This window comes from Suncus etruscus, chromosome 9 (genome assembly GCF_024139225.1).
Source record: "Suncus etruscus isolate mSunEtr1 chromosome 9, mSunEtr1.pri.cur, whole genome shotgun sequence".
Classification (NCBI taxonomy): Eukaryota; Metazoa; Chordata; class Mammalia; order Eulipotyphla; family Soricidae; genus Suncus; species Suncus etruscus.
In genome coordinates this window covers 11,094,475-11,111,765 of record NC_064856.1, presented here as the reverse complement: position 1 = coordinate 11,111,765, position 17,291 = coordinate 11,094,475, and the positions used below count along the sequence as shown (strand labels likewise).

At 48.0% G+C, this 17,291-nt stretch overlaps 2 protein-coding genes across 2 annotated transcripts in view; one reads left to right on the top strand and one right to left on the bottom strand.

Moving 5' to 3' along the window:
• Positions 1 to 17,291, bottom strand: part of COMMD7 (COMM domain containing 7) — a 911,502-nt gene that overhangs the window by 98,301 nt on the left and 795,910 nt on the right. The gene's annotated exons all lie outside the window — the stretch shown is intronic.
• The window catches only part of TTLL9 (tubulin tyrosine ligase like 9), a 48,256-nt gene that overhangs the window by 25,300 nt on the left and 5,665 nt on the right, over positions 1 to 17,291 (top strand). The window contains exons 4-11 of the mRNA XM_049779504.1: positions 2,877 to 2,945; positions 4,620 to 4,710; positions 6,362 to 6,402; positions 6,974 to 7,061; positions 10,855 to 10,913; positions 12,124 to 12,320; positions 13,982 to 14,095; positions 15,838 to 15,962. Coding sequence (XP_049635461.1) covers positions 2,877 to 2,945; positions 4,620 to 4,710; positions 6,362 to 6,402; positions 6,974 to 7,061; positions 10,855 to 10,913; positions 12,124 to 12,320; positions 13,982 to 14,095; positions 15,838 to 15,962 — 784 coding nt within the window. The remainder of the gene's footprint in view (positions 1 to 2,876; positions 2,946 to 4,619; positions 4,711 to 6,361; positions 6,403 to 6,973; positions 7,062 to 10,854; positions 10,914 to 12,123; positions 12,321 to 13,981; positions 14,096 to 15,837; positions 15,963 to 17,291) is intronic.

Below are 17,291 nucleotides of genomic sequence, written 5' to 3'. Positions count from 1 at the left end.
CTACATCTCCATTGTGTATTTTCTTGGGTCAGATAGTTTCCTGTGGTGTGAGACAACTGCTGGGTCATGGGCTTCATCTCTTGAGATAGTAGCATTAAAGGAAGGAGGAAAGGGGCTCAGGGCACTGCTCAGAACAGAGCCACTGCCTTCTCTATGGAAAGCTGGGCTTGATGTTTCCTGACACACAACACAGAAACTACTATTGAAACAAAGAAGGAAAGAGCCAGCCCTTTTACCCTCTCCCTTACCTTTTATTTCCCTCTTGCTCTCTAGTATATAAATTTGTTTTTGTTTGGGGGCTACATCTTTCAGTGCTCAGGCTTACTCTTGGATCTGTGCTCAGGTGTCATCCCTGGCAGTGCTTGAAGTGCCTAGGGAACCAGGTATTGTGCTATGTATTGGACTGGTTCTTGCACATAAAAGTCAAACACCTTACCTGCTGCACCATTTCTCTGGCCCTCCCTTTTACATATGCATATGTGTGTGCACATGCGTGCAAGCATAAATATGTGTAGGCTTTTGGATCATACCAGTGATGCACAGGGCTTACTCCTGGTTCTGTGCTCAGGATCACTCCTGGTGGTGTTGGGGAACCATATGTAGTGCCAGAGATTGATCTTAGTTGGCCGTTTGCAGGGCAAGCAACCTGCCCACTGTACTATCTCTCTGGCCCCTCCCTTTATTTATTTTTGTTTGGGAGCCACACCCAACAGTGCTCAGGGGTTACCCTGACTCTGTACTCAGGAAATATTACTGGTGATGCTTGGGGAACTATTTGTGGTGCTGGGGATTGATCCTAGTTGGCTATATGCAAGACAAGGCAAGTACCCTACTCACTTTCTATTGCTCCTGCCTTTAATTTGTTTTAACAAAGAGGAAAATCTCTTCCAGAAGCCTCAGATAGATGGGTCTTCTATTTCATTGGCTAAATTAATAATATAGTTTCCATTAGGTACAAGGGAGGCTGGGAAGACAAGTATCTGGGGAGGTGGGCTTTGCCTGAAGAAGAGTAAAAATAATGGTTCTAGGACAGGCAGCCAACAAGAATGAATTCAGGTTCTCTTCCTGAATGGCATTCAGGTTCTCTTTTTGCAGTGTACAGAGTCTCCTGAGCACTGCTGGGGTTCCTCTTGAACATAACCAGGAATAGCCCCTGAGCACCACAGAATATAGCCAAGTCCCCCTACCCCCATGATACTATCTTTTGGGGGGGACACACCCAGTGACTCTCAGGGGTTACTCCAGGCTATGCACTCAGAAATCACTCCTGGCTTGGAGGACCATTATGGGATGCTGGAGATCAAACCCAGGTCTGTCCTGGGTCAGCCATGTGCAAGGCAAATGCCCTACTGCTGTCCTATCACTCTGCCCCCCCCCCAATATTTTTAAATTAAATTGAAGCTTACTAAAATAGAAAATGACATTTTTGGTCTGTTTTGTACTTTATCTAATTGGAATCAAACAGTCTGGCTATGGTAGCTGGTTTCTGACACTCAAATCTTCTGTTCACATGGGTTGGAGTGATAACTCAATGGTATGGAGAGTGATCTTGGCCCATGCGAAGCCCAGGTTCGACTTCTGGAACCACATCACCCAGGGAGTGACCTCTGAGCACAGAGCCAGGAGTAGATTCTGAGCAATGCTTGGTGTGATCCCAACATAAACTGAACCAAACATACCTCATTATGTTATGTCATTCATTTATACTGACATGTGGGTAATTTGTAAGATTATGTATAGTGATCGTGGTTGTATGCTATTTCATTGAGTGCAGAACTACCCGTTTGGGAGATTTAGGGCTGCAGTTACTCTGAACTATGCCACTGAGGACATTGCTATACATGTCTGTGGATACCCATTGGGCAGGCACTTTATGGAGGTGCCAGAGAAAGGAATTGCCCCATCACAAGGAACCTATGTTCAGCTTCAGTGGATGTGACCAAATAATTTTTAAACAATGTACATCTTCATAAAGTACTGGCAATGAAAGTTCCAGTTTCATACCATCCTCACCGGTAGTCATTATTATCTATCTCTAGTGCTGCCTGCGCTCAGGCTATAATTTTTGCCATTCACACTGCAGGATTTTCATTTGCATTTCCCAGAAGACTAAAGAGGTTAAGTACTTTTGCACTGTTTACCTGGGGTGATATCTGTGAAGTCCATTTCAGTCTTTTGCACAGCTGTTAGAAGCCCTTGGTGCATATTGAGTGAATTGAGTGAATTTCATATTCATGTCGTTTCTCAGCTCCAGGTTGGTTAGTCTGTGATGGCTGGGTGACTACTATAACCTGAATCCCAGCACCTTGTTGGCACCTAATCTGCACCTTTCTATGACTGTTGAGTCCTGCGGTGGAGTGGATTGTGGGGTGGGTCAGGGGAGGAGAGTGAGCAAATGTACAAGGCCAGACAACCACTGTGCAGCCCTCAGAGCATCCGGAGCTGCCTTTAAGGAAGGACTGAAGCTGCGCCCTGTCCCCAGTCTCTGGGAAGTGATAAATCCTCCATGCTCGGCTTAGTAGAGGCAGGCTGACTTCAGTATGAGCCAAAGCAAAAACCTAATTAGGAAAGCAAAGTGATTTCCAAAAAAAGAATGGATGATAAGTTCCCAAGACTGTTTGAAATGGGATTTTAATTGTCTGCTCTTTTGTATTATTCATGCAATTATATGACTTTGTGAGCTTAGGCCATCTCACTCTTTCCTTCCTGCTCACTTCTCCTAGCACTTTGTCTGTTAAAAGCCTCTTCTAAGCTGTGCCCAGGTGAAGTGAAGGTGCAGTGGGGAATAGGGGGAGAGCACCAGAAACACTAGGAATGGCACAGGGGCCAGCAAGCCCCGCAAGAGCACAGAGCCCTCTGCACTCCCCTCTCTCCAGGTGGCCCGCTCACAGGGGAAGGGCATCTTCCTCTTCAGAAAGCTGAAGGACATCATGGACTGGAGGAAGGTGAGCTCGCATCTTCCCACCTTGATCCCTGAATACTTTTCTGCCCTTGTTGGGACAAGGGAACCCTTTCTCTTACTCTTTTTTTTTTTTTTTTTGGTTTTTGGGCCACACCCGGTAACGCTCAGGGGTTACTCCTGGCTATGTGCTCAGAAGTTGCTCCTGGCTTGGGGGACCATATGGGACACCGGGGGATCGAACCGCGGTCCGTCCAAGGCTAGCGCAGGCAAGGCAGGCACCTTACCTTTAGCGCCACCGCCCGGCCCAACTCTCTTACTCTTAAAGCTCCAGAGCTGGCAGAGTTCTGCCCACAGGGCCACCCATGGGTACAGCAGTTCAAGTCCTGACCTTGGCACTCAATGGCCTTTTGTTCTTAGGTGAATCACCTCACCTCTCCATGCCCAAGTAAACTGGAGGTTGTGTTAGTTCCTGCGGAGGAGGTGATGAGTTACTATACCTAAAACCTGAGCATCCCACATTCATTCCTCAAGCCTTCTGCTCACCTGCAATTTACCCAGGTCTTCCTCTTAGAAGCAGGACGATCACTGTCTTACCCAGCCAAGTGCAGTGACCCCAGGGGCTCCCAGGTAGGGCTCAGGAGATGAATTCCCGCCTCCACCATGTATGTGCAATTCCTCCCCCCAAACTGTCAGGGCACAGTGGGGAAGAAACTCAGCAGCCTGGAGGCCCAGATGGCCCGGAGCACAGTCAATTCCTCAGGCAGCCACGTGAGTAGGGACGGGGTGACGCTGTGGTCAAGTAAGGGAAGGCCTGACTGCCTGGGTCCCAGGAGCAGCTGGAGCCACCTAGTATGTTCCCAGCTCAGTGCTCCCCCACACTGAGTGATGGTGGAACCTTTCCACCTGTGGCCTTTGGGCCTTGGTTTCCTTAGTAAAGGGGACCTCTAGTGGGAATGGGTTTTGCAGACTGGGGATTCTGCAAAATCCCCAATGAGATGAGAAGACACAATTGTATATCAAGGCTGGCAGAAGAAGGAGAGGAAGGTACCTGAAAGTTCTGGTTGCCCAGACCAATAGAAGTTTGACCATGATGAAGGGGCGGCCCCGAGTTCTTTGGCATGGTGGCCCCAGCCCCATGCTGACACTGAGCATTGGAATTAATGTTAGGACAATGAGAGAACTTTTTAAAAATCAATATATTGTGGCCAGACATGCATAACATAGAATAGACCATTTCCAGGATATAGCTCAGTGGCATGGGACATGGTTATAGTGCTGGGAAACCCTGGTTCCTTTAATTTCAGAACCTTTTCATCATCTCTTTCCCTTAAATATTTACCCCCAGTCCTCTGCCAACCTTCCATCCATAAATGTGATGAGTAAATGGAGTCAAAACAGTATTTGACCTCTTGTGGCTGGTCTTTTCCAGTAGCCTGTCACTTTATCAGTTTAAAAGCAAATTAATCACATGTGGCCAGTGGTGACCGATCTGAAACTTAAATGTCCAGGCTCGTGGCTCAGCCTATGTGGATCCAGCTGTACCACTGGCAAGCTGTAAAAACGGCCCCTCTCGTGCTCCCTCTCTGCACTGTGAAATGCAGATAACACTAGTCATCCCAGCAAGGGCTGATTTGAGGATCAGAAGGATAGGTCCCCAAGGAGAATGCCCAGTACAGACAGAGCTTGATAATTTGTTGATCATAATTATGACAACCAGGACTCAAGATGTACCGATGACCAAAAAGATGAGATTATCGTGGAGAACTATGTGGCTCAACGTTACATCGAAAACCCCTACCTGATAGGAGGTAAGCAGGCTCTTTCGTGCCCGGCTCTTTCCGGAGTAGACTATCAACTGGTGGGCCCAAGCCCTGCTTGCAACCTACCCTTCTCTTGGCCAGTCACTAGGCATGCAGGGCTGCAGAGCGGGGAAGTCCACTATTCTCTCTGCTTGAGATGGCTCTGACACAGCTCGCCCCGCTTGGCACACCCTTCCCTCTCCCTGAATCAGTAACATTCCTCCAAAATAGCTTGTTCCGTGCCTGTACCTGGTAGATACTTCGATTGAATCTCCCAAAGTTCCATTGTAAGCGGGCTCCCACCTGCTCTCCTGCTCTCCTCTAGCAGCCTTGCACCCCCTGGCTGCTCCTGAGGAACAGAGGGCAGTGAACAGGAGGGTGGATAAGAGCAGTGTACTCTGGCAGGTGTTATGGAGTAGTTTGAGTAGGATGAAAGGAGAGGGCGGGAGGACCTTTCTGCGACTGGTGAGTGGAATCCTGAGTCTCCTCAAGTTGTCAGCTGGGTCAATTTGGAGGGAGAGGCCGAGAGGGAGAGGGAAACTCCGAGGCTCTGTGAGGTATGGACTTCCCAGACAGTGTGTGAGAAGAAGCATGATCCTCAAGGACCTTGTCAGAGAGGAGCTAAAAACTCATTGGGCATCACTGACCAGTGTTGATGACAATGGCTCCTTCTCTCCCTCTTAGGCAGTCCTTCCTCTGGACAAATCTCTGGGGTCATTTTCCCCATCTTCCCTTCCTCAGAGACCCAGGTCTGTTCTATTTGAGTTCCAACAGCCTGTGTCCTGAAGTGCATACACCCTGTCTCTGTCTCTCTCTTTCTCTCTGCCTCTGTCTCTCACACACAAACACATACCTTGAGGGCACGGGTGTAGTACAGGAGTCAGGGTACATGCCAGAACCCTGGTTGCATCCAGCACCAGATGAGCCCCCACCCCTTAACATACAAGTTATAGCCTGATGGCCTCTGAGTGTCCCTGGAATGACTCCATGGTTCCTGGCACCCCAGAATGCAAGCAGTCCCATATCCTTGGGTCTAACTAGATTGTTGAGTATCATCAGGAGGGCCCCTAGGAGCCATGGGTATTGGTTGGGAGGCCCAACCCCTCAATTAAAATCTAAACCTTGTCTTCTACCACTATCTTGACTTGTTCTCTATCTGCCTCCTTCAGATTGGTTCTCTAGCAGCCCTGCACCCCCTGGCTGTTCAGTGGGAAGTTGGGGACTAGGTCTCCTCTCCCACCTGCTCTGGGCTCTATGGGTCTCTCTCCCCTTCTTCCCAGACCTTACTGCCCAGTCCCTGCCCATTGTCTGAACCCACAGAGGGCTCAGACATCCTGCAGAGTTGTCCCTTTGTGGAATAAATACCCCAAAGGCCATGTGACCTGGCCCCCTGCCGACCTCAACAACAGCACTGCCAGTTGCTTTTGCTGCTCCATGCCCTGACACTCGAGACTCACAGGATCCTGCTAGTCAGCGCTGCTAGTCTGGGATGGCCTGAACTCCAGCCTGGCCTAGACCTTGATCCTCACACTCCCATCCTCCTCTCAGGGGACCGAGATTCAGGATTCACATCTGTCTGTCCTCAGGGGCATCCCCAGACCCTGGTACCTGTCTGTCAGTCACTCAGGTCTTACCCATTAATTCTCTGTTCACCTGACAGGCCGCAAGTTTGACCTTCGGGTTTATGTGCTGGTCTTGTCGGTGAGTCCAGCAGCACCCTCCAGCGGGATCTTGGGGGCACCAGGGGAAGAGAGGTGTTGAAGCATGTTTGAGTGACAGTCTTGAGTTTGGAGCCCCAGCATCTGCATCCTCCACCTGCCCCTCCTCATTCACCACCCCAGGAACCTCAACTTGCACTGGTGCCTGACAGGTCACAACATCAGTCCACATAGCACCAGGAGGTCGGCTGAGGATTTTCCTCACTTTAGATACTAAGTAACTTGCCCAAAATCACATTGGGATTCCCCTCTCTCCTCTTCCACAAAATTTCAGGGTGGACTGTGGGTACCAGCAAATAGGGGTAGCCACAGGCTTGGACCCAGACCTCTGGGAAACTTTAGAAATTCCCTGAGCTGGACTGCATTCCAGGTTGTGGTGCCTGCAAGCAGCCATTGGATTCCCTTCTTCCCCGGAAAGGAAGAGGAGGATGGGGGAAATTCTACCAGTGTTGTGGAAGTAAGGGCATTCAACAGAGGTATGAGCAGGTGCACCGCCAGAAGGTGTGGACGTGCTTGCCTGGGCATCTTCTTGCTCTCTCCCATCCCCTCCACAGTACATCCCGCTGCGGGCCTGGCTGTACCGGGATGGCTTTGCCAGGTTCTCCAATACCCGCTTCACCCTGAGCAGCATCGATGACCAGTGTATCCTGGGAACCCCTCTGTTTCACCCCTGGCCTCTCCCCCAGTCCCATGAAAACTTGACCATTCCGTAGCATCTACTGTGTCCAGGCAGTGGAGACCAGGCTGTGAATGAGATGATCCTGGTCCACTTTTTTTGGTAGCTTGGTCTTTGGGGTTGGGGATCCCTCTGAGAACCAAGTGGAACAGTTCCTGTCTGTTCAGAGGAGCTCACCCACACTGCTTTGCCTGATGTTAGATTGTAGGTACACTTAACATGCCTGCCTACTGACCAGTGCTCCTGGAAAGGGACAGTTTCAGCAGCCTTGGAGAACACGCATATTGTCTTATGAGCGTATTGCTCATGATGTGGGCCCACATCGCACTGTAGGGCCCAGTGTGGGTGGGGGCATTTGGGACACATGTTCATTGCTGGTGGGAATGTAAGTGGGCATGACTCCAGGAAACAACCTAGCCAGTGTCAATAAGACAGCGGACACAGGACCAGAGAGATAGCACAGCTGGTAGGGCATTTGCCTTGCAGGCAGCCAACCCAGGACAGATGGTAGTTCAAATCCCGACATCCCATATGTCCCCCTGAGCCTGCCAGGAGCAATTTCTGAGTGCAGAGCCAGGAGTAACCCCTGAGCACCACTGGGTGTGACCCAAAAATCGAAAAAAATAAATAAATAAAAAGACGGCAGATACACACACATCCAGACTCAGCTGGCCCTATAGCTGCCTACCCAGCACAGGAGAAGAGCAGAAGATGGCCCACTTGTCTGTAAGGGAGGGAAACAACAAATGAGCAGAATACTGTGTAGCTGTGCAAAGCATCCAGGAAAGTGCTTCATGCCCACCTAGGAAAGCAACTCCAAGAAACACCGTCAGCTGGAAGAAAACCTGAGTCTAGAACCCTGCAGAATACATCTGCCTTCTCATGCAATGAAGTAGGCATCTAGGGGCCAAGGAGATGGCTCCAGGGCTAGATGGCCTTACATTCTCGAGTCCCTGGGTTTAGTACCCAGTAGGCACATGTGAGGTTAATCCCTAAGAAAATTAAAGTTGGGGGCTGGAGAGATAGCATGGAGGTAAGGCGTTTGCCTTTCATGCAAGAGGTCATCGGTTCGAATCCCAGCGTCCCATATGGTCCCCCGTGCCTGCCAGGAGCAATTTCTGAGCATGGAGCCAGGAGTAACCCCTGAGCACTGCCGAGTGTGACCCAAAAACCACAAAAAAAAAAAAAAAAGAAAGAAAATTAAAGTTATATCACTACATTTTCGGGTGCATTCCAGCAGGACTGGAGGTTCTTTTTTTTTTTGTTTTGTTTTTGGGCCACACCCGGTAACGCTCAGGGGTTACTCCTGGCTATGCGCTCAGAAGTTGCTCCTGGCTTGGGGGACCATATGGGACGCCGGGGGATCGAACTGTGGTCCGTCCAAGGCTAGCGCAGGCAAGGCAGGCACCTTACCCTCTTGCGCCTCCGCCCGGCCCCAGGACTGGAGGTTCTTTGAGTCACTCCTAGTGATGCTCAGCCCAGCAATGCAGTTCAGTGCTCAGAACCAGCCATTCTAGGAGCCGCAGGACCACACCAGGCCATGCTGGGAGGGGGCGGGATGGAGGGGGTAGGATGGAGGGATTTCAGGGGATGAAATCTGGGGTATTGGGTGTACAGGTGCCCTCCAGCCCTTTGAGCTTTGCCCTTTGCTCTCCATGTACACTGGCATCTCTAGAAGAAAGTATAAGGAACTAGGACAGAAGTAACCTTTAAAGAAACAGGTGGATGAGGACAGGGCTAGGGAGGAATTATTCCCTACATGCATCTCTGAGCCTTTTCACTTTTGAACCCAGTGAATGTTCTATCTGGTCAAAATATAATTAAACATTGTTGTTTTAAAAGATTTTTAGACATCAAAAGGAAGGGGGCAGATAACCCAGAAATATTTAGGAGACAAATCAGTAGGATTCATGGGCCAGCCTACGGAAGAGAGGACAGTGCAAAGAGGAGCTTGCTGAGCTTGGAGCTCTTGAGCCGGCCAGCTCCTCCTCTTATGCCTGCATTGAGAGCAAGTGTCATCCCTCCTGAGGATTTTTCACCATTTCTTTATGGTATTTTGCCAATTTTGGCAGTTACAGGGTATTTTATAATTCAAGCAAGTATTCATCATGCCATGTGCAAGTCATTCTGCTTTTTTAGATTTTTAGATTTTTTTAGATTTTGCGTTGTTTACCCCCTTAATTTTGTGAAAATTCACTGGAACCCTTTAAAGCACTTAGAATAGTGTCTGGCCCAGAGTGACACCCACTCCACACCCCTTCTTAGTTTGAAAGTGTGTGCGTCTCTTCAGGCATTGAGAGGATCTACTTCACTCTAATGCAGTCCTGTTTGATTAACACTAGTTGACACAGATGGAGGCCAGTTTCTATTTAATGAGATTTTGCTATTTCCACAGTGAGTTAATAGAATTTTCCACCTCTTTTCATTGTTTTTACATTTTTTATTTTTGTTTTTACATTTTTAATATTAAAATATTAAAAATAAAATGTAAGGGGCCAGCGAGATAGCATAGGGGTATGTATTTGACTTGCACATGACTAACCTGGATCATAGGGTCCCTTTGAGCCTTGTCAGAAATGAACCCTGAGCACAGAGGAGTAAGCCCTGACCACTGTCAGGTATGGCCCAAAACAAAATAAAACAAAAAAAAACCAAGAAGCTGCCAAGAATACCAACCTCCTCTGGAGAGCCTGAGCATTCTCCTTCAACCTATTAGGCCCCAAACATGGAGAATCTGGGTCTGAGAGGCATTAGGCTTAGTGGCCTGCAGTATAAACACGTCACATCTCTGAAATGCCCTGGTGAGTCCTGGAGGAGTGTCTTAGGGCCATTCCCAAGCTGAGGGTCCAGCCTTCTGTCGCTGTGGTAGAGATGGCCTTGAGGAAGGAGCATTATGTCTCTTAATCTCCTGGAGTCCCAGAAGGCAAGACAGAAACATTTGGCAAATAGACATGATGATGTCTGTGCATGTGTCCCATGGACTGCTGAGTGTGGCCAGTATTTAGGGCAGAGGACAGTGGGAAAAGGAAACAAGACTCTCAGGACCTGGCCCTGAAAGACCCTCTAGGTCACAGGGGTCTCAAACTCGCGGCCCGCGGGCCGCAAACGGTCCTCCGTACAACATTTTGTGGCCCTGACCTAGAGGAATCTTTTTTGGTTTTGTTTTGTTTTAGTTGTTTGGGTCACACCCCCCAATGTTTAAGGCTTACTACTGACTTTGCACTCAAGGATCACCCCGACTTTGCCTCCTGCGGCCCCCAGGTAAATTGTTTTTGAGACCCCTGCGTCTAGGACCTGCTCCAATGACCTGAACGAATCACTTCTCTGATATCCCTTCAATGGAGGGCCCCAGCTGGACCCCACTAGTGACAGAACTCAAAATGAGCTGTGGCGGCTGCTCTTTATTGAGTTTCTGAATACTTAGCAAGTTTTCTCTGCTCGAGTGGAAACACTGATGACAGCTATGCCAAATGCTGTGAGTGCTGCTGTACAGTTATTTATCTGATCTTTCAAAGAGCTCGTGGAGGTTAGACTATGTTGTACCCTCATTTACTCAGCTGGAAGGGCTTCAGGCTGAGAGGATAAGTGACCTGCTCAGGGCAGTATCTGAGCATAGAGCCTACTTGGCTCCAAACCTTCATGTGGTCTCTGGGCTGTTTTATAGCTTTCCTCAAGAGTCTCAATTTGGTCTCTGGAGACTACCTGGAGTGGGGCTTTCCCTTCTGGTCCATATTGGTCCTTGACTCCAAACTCTGCCAGATGTTCACCTTACCAATGTCGCTGTGCAGAAAACCTCTCCTGACTACCACCCAAAGAAGGTAAGAAAATGGGAAACAACCTTGTCCACAGCATTCTGGAGTAGGAAGGTGAAGGGCCAGGCTGCCCCAGACAGACCTTTCTTTTTATTTTTTTCTTCTAATTTTTATTATAATAGCATGATTTACCAAGTTGCTCATAATATAGTCATTTCAGGCATTAAATGTTAAAGAATCAGTTCCATCACCATTGTGACCTTCCCTTCATCGATGTCCCCAATCTCCCACACCAAACTGCCTCCATGTAGGTAGAAATACATTGACTTCATATTACTTGTTACAACACAAATTTCAATAAAATTTTCCAAACTTAGATCAACACAGGTCAACTTGAAATGATTCGTATATCATGTTACTAAAGTCAGTGTCTATATCTAAGAATTTACTGGGTGTGGTTGGTGCTAGTTGGGCCTTCTGTGTTAATGTTTAATAAGCTCAGTAGATTACTATGTAACCTTCTCATCAGATTTCCTGTGACTCTACTGAACTAACACAACATTAAGACACCGAGGTGTTGTATGGCCATTGTCCAGTATTTATAGATCTAAAACAAATTTGATGGCTTGGAAGTTTGATAAGGTTAAGTGAAGGAGCTGGGCCATTTCAGTCATAGAATATAGGGGTAAGTTCAGCTGCTATAGTTCATGCAAAAAGGGGAGTCTACCTCCCTCACTCACCCATCCTATCTCTCTGTCCATTTATCCATCCCATCGGTCCTTTTGTCTATCCATCTATCATCTATCATCCATTCACTCACCCAATCATTTTTATCTATCTAATCTATTTAATCTATCTCTATGTCTGTCTGTCTCTCTGCCTGCCTATCTTACCAGTTTATCTATCAGTCCAACTTTGAATATAGAACTTTCAAAGCTAGAACAGAAGGACTTAGAGAGAGCTCACCCTTGTTGATCTCTTCTCCCTGGGCATACTCTGTTTCCACTCTTAGGCTCTTAGTCTGTGCATATGTTTGGTGCAGTGTGTCCTCAGGAAATCAGTCCTCAGAGCAGGCCTCTTGGCCATATGGACTGGGCTTTCTAGACTCCAGGTGGACATGTCCCCCCATGCTTGCAGAATAGTTGTCCACAAGGAGGGGAACACTTGGGGTCCTCTAAATCATGGGACTCATGATCAGGTCATTTTGTCTATACCCAAGGACAGACTTGAGGGTGAGGGTTTTCATGTGATCGATAGCAGCTCCCTCCTACCCCAGGGCTGCAAGTGGATGCTGCAGCGCTTCCGACAGTATCTGGCATCTAAGCATGGGCCTATAGCAGTGGAAACACTCTTCAGGGACATGGACAACATCTTTGTCAGGAGCCTGCAGAGTGTGCAGAAGGTGATCATCAGCGACAAGCACTGCTTCGAGTTGTATGGCTATGACATCCTCATAGACCAGGACCTCAAACCGTAAGGGTTCTGCAAGGCTTTCCTTGCACATACATCTTGACCATCAGGATTTGAACTTAGTTCTTGCTGCTTCTGGGTTGGATCCAACATTTTCCTATGCCTCAGTTTGCCTGTGTGTAAAATAAGGGATGGGGAAGGCTTCAGTGCCTGGAGCATTGTTAGATCAGCACATTTTCATAGAGCTCTGCACTTCAGGCCTGGCATTAAGGGTCTTCTCTGACCAGCCATGAAGTCTCAGAGCCTCAGGCACCAGGCAAGACTCTTGTCTTCTCTGCCCTGTGTGCCAAGGGCACCAAGTGCCCTGTTAGGGATCATTGTGGCTGTGTTGTTCCCTGCCAGGAATCCAGCATACTTTGTCCAGGGAAGAGCTGATACATTTTGAAAGCCTCAGCTGGTAGGGATCACATTGATAGTACCTGTCACCCCCAACAGGACACCAATGTGGAGCTAGCTTCCTGGTTTGTGCAGGAGTTTGGGGTCATGCGGTAAAGTTGCTCTCTGCCAGGACTGTGGCACCCAGAGCTTTTGGACTGGATATTAGTGGAAGGAGCTTCTGAGACAGGAACAAATGCTTAGGGTGACCTGATTATTCAAGAGAAATGACATCTAGGCCACCACAGCTTGCTCCCTGGCTGCCCCCTCTGGTTTGAGAGTGCTCAATGATGGGAAGTGAGCTTGTGGGGAGGAAGAGAAAGCAGAAAGTGGGGACTCCAACCACTCGACGAGGGGACTGCCCTCCCCTCTATCCCTAGATTCCTAAAGGTTCCAGAATGGAGGTACCCAGGGCTTCACACATTCAGGGCAAGTGCCCTACCACTAAGTCAACGCATCTTTTCTTTCAGTCCAATACGTGGATGCTGAAGTTGACATTTGTAGGCATTAAGCTACTTTCAAGTGCATGCCACTAGGAGTAGGCACCAACATCAATGTGTGAAATTCATTTCCAGTCTCCAAAATGAGATGTTTACATGTACCTTCTGGATCTTGTTTTTATTTTTTTTTTCCTGGACAGCTCAGATGATCTCATGATTCCAAGATCCCTTTTCTGGAGGGCAATACCCCTTGGAGCTGGCCAGGCTTTTTTGGAAGCTATGGACTTTGCTCTCTCCAGTTTCCCATAGTCTCCACTCATCCCTACTGTCTGCCAGCTCTGACATGGCAAGCCAACTTGACTAGGCCAGGGAAGCTTTATGAGAAAAAGGAAAGCTGGAACTGGAGAGATAGTACCAAGGTTATTGCCTCCCTTGCATGCCCTGAACTCTGATTTGGTCCCCAGCACTGTCTGATGAAGCCCTGGAGCACCTGGGTTTCATTGGGCATCTGATGGATCCCACCACCACAGTGCCCCTTAGGTAGAACATTTGTGTTTGTCTGGTCTGAGTGGTGGGGTATCACAAAGGGTAATAACACTCTATCCCCCAAATAATGAGGGAAAGTGACAGAGTTTGAAGTCACCACACCATTCTCACTCTACTGTGCTTCCTGCCTCACTTTTTGGATTAATATTATGTTTATAACAATTGTTTTCAAACATTGTTTAGCCACAGAAGTCTTTCTCTCAGTGGAATGAGCAGTGCTGGTTGAGCAAAGTGAGCATCAGCTGCCCTTTTTGCCTCTCAGGCCATCAGGAAGCCCCAGGCTCCTTTCTTGTTCCTCCCCAGGTGGCTACTGGAGGTCAATGCATCCCCCTCACTGACTGCCAGCAGCCAAGAGGACTATGAGCTCAAGACCTGCCTCCTAGAAGACACGCTTCATGTGGTGGACATGGAGGCCAGGTGAGAGGTGTAGTCTGATCCCGGATCCCGGAAAAGATATGAGTCCCCTACAAAAGGACACACTGGTCACCTGTGGAGTAGAGGGTGTTCATAAGGGTTCTGGCCTGTCCCCTTTATTTATGGAAAAGCGTGCAACCACACAGGGCTGAGTCCCAGTACAAGATCTCTGCCTTTTTGGAGGCAAAACAGGTTGACTGTAGGATTCTGAAGTTGGGTCTAAGAGAATGCCTGGAACACAGCACAAGCCACTTTGCTGCTCTGAACCTGTTTCCTTTTCCTGACACTGGAAACAGTGGGTCTTCCTCACAGTCATCAATGCACTGAAATGGAGAAAGCAGAGTGCTCACAGGATGTGCCTGGGAAGGTGGTTTACTGTGAATCCCAGTGTGGAGGACTGTGAAAACCAGGGTTTTACTCCCAGTGTGGTTTAGATCTTATGCTCCACCAGTGTTGAGTGGTTGGAGTCTTCCCTTTGTCCCTTTCTCTTTTCCTCTCTCCTCCGCATTAACTGCACGCAGTTTACTCCAGCTGGAGTTAAGTGGTATGACTTGTCTTGCTCATGGGTGGGTACTGAGCCGTGTACCATTCCTGAACCAACCTCCATAACCATGATGGGCCAGATATTCTCCAGGAAAGGGTCAGCCCCCACCTGAGTCACAGGGATGAGAGGTTCTCAGGAAAGAAGCTGAGGTGCCTGTAAGGAAGTAAAGTGGGGGCCGGAGAGATAGTACAGCGGTAGGGCGATTACCTTGCACACAGCTGACCTGGGACTGACCTGGGTTTGATACCCAGCATCCCATATGGTCCCCTGAGCCTGCCAGAAGTGATTTCTGAGCACAGAGCCAGGAGTAACTGAGGACCTCTAGGTGTTGCCCAAAAGCAAGCAAGCAAACAAACCAAAAAAAGTGAAGTGAATGATGGACAGAAAACTCAGACAGCCTCTATATCCACCTTTGCTCATTCATTCCATACCCATCTGAAGCCTTAATACAGGATGCAGTAATGAGTACAACACATGTTGGCTCTGTCTTCGAGGGCAGAAAAGAGTCATAGACTTTGTTCATTTACTTACTCATACAGTCATTCCTTTATTTTTCTTCATTTTGACCTCCCAAGTGGTACTCAGGAGGCCCTGAGCCCCCACCAATGATTCCTATTCTACCAGGCCAATGATGCTAAGTAAGGTCCTCAGCAGTGCCAAGGAGGACCTGTTGCAACTCAGCAGTGCTCAGGGGCCTTCAGGGCTGTTGCTAGTGATAACTTGGAGCATCAAGTGGTGCTAGCATGGGAGAAACCTTTGTTGAGCTCGCATGCACTTACTACTGCACCATGTCCTGGAACTTTATTTATTTTTTGGTTTCCATGCTACTGAAACTGCTCAGGGCCTACTTCTGCCTCTGGGATCACTCCTGGCAGGCATGAAGGTCAGATTAGGTGTTAGGAATGGAACTTGAGTCATGTGTGAGGCAAGTACACTACCCATTGAACTGTCTCTCTGTGCCCAGGACTTACGATTTTCAAAAAGCAGAAACACACGTAGATGTAGGTCATTGAGGGCACATGTGGACTTAGGGCTTTACAAAGGGTTGGAGACTGGGGGAGACAGCCCCTCTGAGGCCTCAGAAATGGCAAGTGAGTGGACAGACAAAAGAAGGAATGCTGAGTGTGGTGCCAGAGGGTACAGGACCAGGGGTCTAGAGTCTCATCAGGTGTGCTTCTTCCTGTGTCTCCTGCCCTTCCAGGCTCACAGGCCGGGAGAAGAGGGTCGGAGGCTTCGACCTCATGTGGAACGATGGCCCTGTCAGCAGAGAGGATGGGAATCCTGACCTGTCAGGGACAGGGACTTTTGTCACCAACACGCATCTTGGTATGTAAGGCTGGGTGGGTGTGGGAAGTAGGGCCATATCTTGGGGGAGGCCAGCCAGCCAAGGTTGCTTGTTTTTATGAGATCACTCTACTAGCTGTGTGACCATGGGGGTGGGAGTGACATTTGACCTTCTGTTCTTCCTCTAAGGCAGATGAGCTGTTTTTTTCTCACTATAATAGGTCTAGAGCACTGCTTGGTACAGAGGGCAGGATATTAATCAGAGACAACGCATTTCAATCCAAAAAAAAAAATCACTCAGAATCCCCATAGAAAGCTTTCTTTTTTTTATAATATTTTTATTTTGAATTATGAGAACAAAAGATGCAAAGAAGGAGGATAAGGTAAAGTTACAGTGGAAGGACAATCACCCATAACATAATTCTCAGAAGAAGTCCCCTTGTTGATATCTTAACTTTGAACTTTCACCAAAGAAAGTCAAGATAAATAAAACAGAATCCATGTGCAATTACTTTGTCCCTAAAGTTCCCAGATTGTAGCACATTATAATATTTCTTAACAGCACACAAGGCAATCTAAAGCCATCAAACTTACGTAACTCCTTAAACATTAGAGGCATAGTATTTTTTACATTTCCATGTACATGCATATTAGCTTAAGTTAACCTCAAATTTTAAGTGGGTGCGTTTTAAGGATTAGAGTCAAAGGAGCACAGTAAAAACGGTGTTAGAGTGGCAATTGTTGTTTGCATAGGCCCACCAAAATATGAGAGGCATGGAAAGGAATAACCTTGGCCTAAATACAAAGAGATCCTACCCCTGAAGTTTCCTGGCATAAGACCAGCTCTAGGCCTCAGGCAAGTTATCGTTCGATCCAAGACATTGTCTGTAGCGCCAACACACTTATCACACAGTCTCTGTTGTTGGTCTCATGTTTCTGTATTAAAGATTCTGGAATCTGCATGTCCTACATTGAAGTCATGATGTGGAGTGCCTTCTCGTTTCACCTCACCATGAAAGGGCAATGCAGGAAGCCCTGTCCTGTAAGCAGGTTGTTGTTGTTAAGTCTTCTCAGTGTTAAGGGAAGTCTCTTTTGAGCAGGACAATGTCTGAGCAGTGGTAGGGTCTTCCGTGGTAGAGGATTGCTTCTAGGTGATGTTATAGACAAACCTCACCATTAAGGGGCAATCAGCAAGCCCTGTCCAGTAAGCAGGTCATTGTTCTTGTTGTCTTCTCAGTGTTAAGGGGTGTCTCTTTTGAGTAGATCGATGTCAGAGCAGCTGTAGGGTCGTCCCTGGTACAGGAATGCCTCTGGGTGATGTTATATACAACCTTGGATGTTTTATAAATGTCTTCTGTAGATCAAGGGGTA